The sequence below is a fragment of the Nymphaea colorata genome, chromosome 1 (genome assembly GCF_008831285.2).
Source record: "Nymphaea colorata isolate Beijing-Zhang1983 chromosome 1, ASM883128v2, whole genome shotgun sequence".
In the NCBI taxonomy this organism is placed as follows: Eukaryota; Viridiplantae; Streptophyta; class Magnoliopsida; order Nymphaeales; family Nymphaeaceae; genus Nymphaea; species Nymphaea colorata.
This window is the reverse complement of record NC_045138.2, coordinates 336,411-342,656: the sequence shown is the minus strand read 5'-3', so window position 1 is coordinate 342,656 and position 6,246 is coordinate 336,411. Positions and strand designations below refer to the sequence as shown.

The 6,246-nt window shown below is 43.8% G+C and overlaps 1 protein-coding gene across 1 annotated transcript; it reads left to right on the top strand.

Annotated features, from left to right (window-relative positions):
* Positions 1–1,095: 1,095 nt before the first annotated feature.
* LOC116262592 (carboxyvinyl-carboxyphosphonate phosphorylmutase, chloroplastic-like) lies at positions 1,096–5,393 on the top strand. Its single transcript, XM_031642085.2, has 7 exons — positions 1,096–1,486; positions 1,620–1,693; positions 3,895–3,977; positions 4,074–4,098; positions 4,238–4,257; positions 4,387–4,542; positions 4,719–5,393. The coding sequence occupies exons 1-7, from the start codon at positions 1,167–1,169 to the stop codon at positions 5,109–5,111; spliced, it is 1,071 nt and encodes a 356-aa protein (XP_031497945.1). The 5' UTR covers positions 1,096–1,166; the 3' UTR covers positions 5,112–5,393.
* Positions 5,394–6,246: the final 853 nt, after the last annotated feature.

Sequence of the window (6,246 nt, the reverse complement as noted above, 5' to 3'; positions counted from 1 at the left end):
TTTAATAATGTGGAGACATATTCAACATCATTCAAAAAATTATTTTCATTGAAATAAAAATGAAACATACAAAGTTTGGTGCATTTCTTGGTCATTTATCTTTCTTGTCAGTGAAAATTCTTGATAGGCATCAAAATTTTGCCACTAAATCTATAATCTTAGAATTCAAATCTAACGCTACCCACCAAAAAAAAAAAAGTCATGAAGAAAAAGAACCAGCTATGGGATGATTTTGTTTGAGTGTACGGCTCTTCGGTAGAAGGTTCAAACGTTAGACTTGTGGATTATAAAAGTGGAACCTAACCATCCAGCCATCTCATTTGACCGTTGATGTGCGGCCACACCAAGCACTTTTAGTTTCGTATTCGAGAAGAAGGACCCATCGCTTTTTCACACGTGGACGGCGGCCGGCCGGCAGCGTATAGGTGGCTCAGATTACCCCGCCGGCGATGTCGACAGCTTGGACACACTCGATGGACGGCTGAAGTCCAGCGGATGATGTTGCACAACGTGGTCCATAGTTGAATGTCGTCCGTCTTCCTGAGCTCACGAAATTCAACCTTCAAAATTCCTTCCTCTAATTTCAGAAAGTCGCCGGCAAGTTTCTGAAATTCGAAGCAAAATTCGCACCTTTTGTGAAATTTTAGAGAGAGAAGAAAAGCATTGGATGGTTGCAATACTCATGGTGCTATATAAAATAAAATAAAAAGGCGACTGAACTTGGACCTCATTAAAGGCTGATTCAGGACATGACATGACCACCATGACTGGTTTTAACTCGGCTGGTCTCCCGGTTCACCAAACTGAGCGGTTATTATGAATCCGGATCTGAGTTGGAGGCTTTTTTTTGTCCGATATATGTTTGCTTTTGGTTCTACAGGGTCCGGGTCGTGGATCCATGATTCTCCTGGATCCACCAGGCAGGGGTACGGGTAGGACGTGGTGCCCTCGTTCCAGGCGACTAACTCCCCGCGGTGGAAATATTCACAAATTATGAAGCACCTTCACGTGGTGGGTCCCACCGCCGGGGTCCAGCCATCGCTGGTAGATGCAGCGGGGCCCGGAGCTCTTCTATAAAAGGAGATGCAATCTGCTGCACTGGCCACACCGCCTGAAGAGAGAAAGGGAGAGCGAGGGAGAAAGAGAGAGAGAGTGTAGTAGGAGAGATGGCCGGAATCCTGTCGAGGACTGCTGCCCTGCGCTCGAAGGCCGGCAGCTGCCCGGCCGGACTGCTTACGAGGTGGCTCTCTCCGGCCGCCGGCAACGCCGGGCGGAGCTTCTCCTCGAGCTCATCCCCCGACTCTTCGGCGGAAAGGATCACCAGAATCCAGCGGATCATCGACGACGAGGGCGTCGTTCTCCTCCCCGGTTGCTACGACGCGCTCTCCGCCTCCATCGTCCAGAAGACCGGCTTCAGCGCCGGCTTCATCTCCGGCTACTCCGTGTCCGCCGCTCGTCTCGGCAAGCCGGACATCGGCCTCATGACGTAAATTTTCCAGTCCCCCTCCTTTGTACATGTGTCATCTCCCTCTCTGTACCTGCAAATTAACTCGTCGGACGCTCTCTTTTTCTCGCCTGGTTGCCTCATTTGAAACACTGGTGTTACTGACCTGTTTCAGGCCGCCGGAGATGGCAGCCGCCGCCCGGACCATTTGCGCCTCAGCTCCCGACATTCCATTCATCGCCGACGCCGGTATATATGGCTACTCTTTTCACCATGATTATCTCTTCCCCCCTCCCCTCTCTTCCTAATAGCACCTTGAGTTCATGGTGCACATATTTGATAATGCATGCTGCCCTTCATTTACTCCAAGTGAATAATTGATGCTGTTGAAGATAAACTTGCTTGGAACTTAGAGAGGCAGGTCATCACTCTGGTGCGTCCAAGGGTCAAGCCCCTGCGTCGTACTCCAGCCATGCCCGTACCGAACCTCCAATTTAGCGTCTCCGTTGTTCCACGTCAGGACCAGGTGGGTCCGAACTCATCTAAGTATCACTGTCGGCCTTAACGCCTTTGCCCTTGATCATTTATAAAGAGAGGAAAAAGGACAAGGTGAAAAATTTTTACCCGAATCTCATACTGGATTTTACTGAGGTGAAAGTTTACCACAGGAAAGTTAAATCTTATTGCCTGTGTAAGAATTCGGTTGTACCCATTTGAGTTCACAGTTTCCACCAACAGTTTTCCACCTTAAACAGGGAAATTCATCGGTTAAAAGGAAGAAAGTAATACTTTGTGTAGAGGTGTAATGCTACAGTACTTTCACCTCTCTCCTCTTAGTCAATTCTTTTTTAACAGCTTGACTGGTTGGTGGCAGAAGTAACAGCTCTATTGCCTTCAATTTGGTCACCTAACCCCAAAGAAGCAGGAGAAGCACTCCCCTTGATGCATTTTTTGGAAATGGAACAGAAAGGGAGAAAAAGAGAGAATAGAAAAAAGAAAACACCACAAAACTTGGTAGTGAGTGGATCTCAAAATATTATTTGTGGTCTACTTGATTGACTGTTAACTTTTTGTTTTGATACTGCTGCAGAAGCTGAGTAAATTAGTGTGGGAAAGAGTTGTAGCATATTCTTTATGCAGCAGTGAACTGTCTTTAGCAACCAAGTACTGAACCGTACCTGAAAAACGTGACAGGGATATGGTCGAAAAGGGTTTTGCTAGTTCACCTGTAAGTGTGATGCAGCAGAGCTGCATAAAGTAGTCGGCATGTTCTTAGCTTTCAGGAGAGCCCAGCTGCATAGAAATCCCAGCATAGTGGGGAGAACTCTATGACCAGGATAGAAAGATGACATCGCTACCCACAACAGTAGGACATATCGAATAAGAATGTGACCTTTAGTGATGGTTATTGCACTAAATCTGAACAGAGTGTGGAACATAGTGGGTTCCATGTCTTCTGGAGTACACGCCAAAATACCAGGATGTGTTGTCTGCAGACCAGCTTCTGTGGGTCGATTCATATGGATCTATGGACCTGAGATAAATTTCCATCCATGGGAGAAGGTTGGATTAATTTTGACAGTCCCTGTTACGACCGGGTTCACGCTGCACGATCAGATCCGAGTTCCAGATGTTAAGACAGGTGGATCTGATTTGGTAGAGGCAGTCTTTAGGTCTCTAGAAAGTGAACCAGCAATGATCCTCAATTGATCTGTGTGTAGTGTCAATTGGGCTCCACTGGGAATGGTCTACAGTTTTTTGAGTAATTGTGTTGACAAAATCTTCTGAGATTAGCAGTAACTTTGGGATCTTCATCCTAGTTTCTCTTCAAGTTCCAACAAAGAGTATAGCGAAGGTGAAAGGTAAGACTGCAGCCTCAATCCCTAAGGTGGTCGCAGTAGTCTGTGCCTGGTGACAGATGTTTGCCCATTCTCCCCTTTCATATGCTGTTCGAATCATTGTCGTCTTCTGTTTTTTCCTGAATTATGAAAGGGATCTGGGTCATCTTTTGTCGCATCTGGTTGAGGTTTTCATAAAGTTGGACGAATAACTACAAACATTGACAGATAAGGAACTCAGTAAAAATATACCACCATTTTTGCTGATCCCGGTGAAATCCGGTAACCGTTGCTAAGCTAATTCTGATCCAGATAAGATCTGTTTGAAGATCAGTCCATGTTCCCTCATATCTGAACTGGGGTCCATGTAACTTGTATGTGAATTCGATCTAAGTCTGTCTCATAGCCTAATTGAACCCATTTGTAGCAGGTATGCAACTGTCAGGACAAAAGTGTACTAATTTCTTAGATTATTCTATTATGGTATATATTAAATTCAGTCATGATACTTGAAATAGCGTACTGATATCTCATATACTTTGCATTATTGTGTATTATGACGAGAAATTGATCCACTTTATGTAACCTTTTTTCTGGATACCCTCCTGACAGATACTGGTGGTGGAAACTCCCTCAATGTGCAAAGGACTGTCCAAGACCTGATTGCAGCAGGTGCCGCTGGCTGCTTCCTCGAGGTACTTTTCACAGATTCGGCATTTTCTGTGCTAAAATTGACTAGTGATTCACACAGAGATTGGCTCACTGATTGTGAATTTTTGCTACTGTTTCAGGATCAAGCTTGGCCAAAGAAGTGTGGTAAGAAAGCATCTTCCCCATGGCATGTCATATTGATTCTCCAAATTATTCATTCTACAGCAAGTTATTTTTTGGTTTAAAACTTGCGATTATGAGTATCTAATGGTTCTTTCTTTCAAATTGTGTGCGAACTGGGAAGGCCACATGCGTGGAAAGCAGGTTAGTTAGCTACGAACTTCCTCTATGCTGCAACCATAGATCTTCTCATGCATTGTTCTGAAATGAGCTTGGCATGACACTATAGTATCAATTCAATATGTCAGACTCTGATTTGTTCATTTTTTGAAGGTTATACCCGCGGAGGAACACGCCGCAAAGATCGCCGCAGCAAGGGACGCCATTGGGGACTCTGATTTCTTCCTTATTGCGCGGACTGATGCCAGGGCTATATCAGAGAAATACGGATTGTCAGAGGCCATATCAAGGGCCAACCTGTACATGGAGGTAATTCATGATCAATGGCGAATGTTAAAGGCTGAAGGACAACAGCCAATTTAGCCTTACTTTACCTGCACTGGGTAGTACCAAAGTTGCAGTTTCTGGCACTTCATTTTCTCCATGCTTTTCTCCATTGTTCTTGAAGTCTTGACAGAGGCATTTCCTTATGGTTGACATAACAGGCTGGAGCAGATGCCTGCTTCGTTGATGCACCAAGAAGTGACAATGAACTCAGAGAAATTGCTCGACAGACAAATGGTTACAGGGTCGTGAACATGATAGAAGGAGGTGTTACTCCTCTGCACACACAGGAAGAGCTTAAAGAGATGGGTTTCCATATCATCTTGCATTCGACCACAACACTGTATACTGCGGCTCGTGCCTTGACAAACATGTTGACGAAGATGAAGGAGTCGGGATCCAGCAAAGACCATCTTGACATGTTGGCCAGCTTTGCAGAGTTCAATCAGTTGATCAACCTGGAGTCTTACTTTGCCCGCGAAGCTCACTACGCAGAGTACAAGAATGCACTTGAAGCCCGGAATGAGCTGAAGGCTAGCAGTGGGGCTCTCTGAAAATCTGCACACCCACTGAGCATACCTTTGATCATGTTAGATTTTGGTGATGTTTTCAGTCGTTATTTGTTAAGTTACCAATGCTCAGCAGTTGTCAATATGAGGATCAAGTTGGTGCCTTATCACTACATTCAGTTGCTAGGTGCTGCATGTTTGCGGTTTAATGTGAGAATAAATGATGTATGTCATACTTCAAATGGTGTATTTGTTATGATTCCCTTTGTAAAGTTACTTCTTGTTATCTCCTCATCTTTATTTTGCCTAAGAAAAGTGATTGTTATCTGAATGGTGTTCAGCGTGCGTGCACACACAAGCAGAGAGAGAGAGAGAGAGAGAGAGAGAAAGACAGAGACAGAGACAGAGACAGAGAGAGAGATGAGTTCATCCATCCCAATTTGAATCTAAAATTTCTCAGATTGAGAACATCGAAGCAAATGGCAGATCTGGATGGAAAACATTTGGATGTATAAGATCCAAAAATAGTTTTATTGCCAAGAAGTAGAATGTCAACAGATCAAATTAGAATCAAATATACCCTTAAAGTTTTTTTTGAATATCCACATATTCAGATTTGAACTCCGATTTGAATATGAACAAAAAAGGCCATATCTGAATCCAAATGGACTATCCTCCACATATTTGGGGGATCTGTTTGAAAACTGAAAAATAAATGGTTGAAAAAGTACATAGCCATAATGCAACCAATAAATAATCCTTCACAAGATTCAGGCAATGTACATGAGAGCAATGCATGATAACTTATAGTGGTCTACTCTTGCTTATGTTATATATCCAAAGGGAAAATGACAAAGTTAGGTAGGAATTCTTCTCAAACTGGTTGGCAGTGCTTATTTTACGCAAGAAATGTGATGTCTTTATAATCTTTCTGGGGCGGCAATAATGGAGGAAGAACTTTTCCACTCCAACATTGGATATCAACTTTAGCGTATTGCAGTGGATGGTTTACAGAGGATGGAAAGCTCATTGTAAAGCACCAAATTCTTCATAATTAGCACTACTTTGAAGACGCATGAACTTCAATGTGGCTGACTGATGGTACTCCTCACTTAGGCTGCAAAATACAGATAGATGCCAGGAAACAACCACATGATGACCGAGAGTCAAACAAGAAACT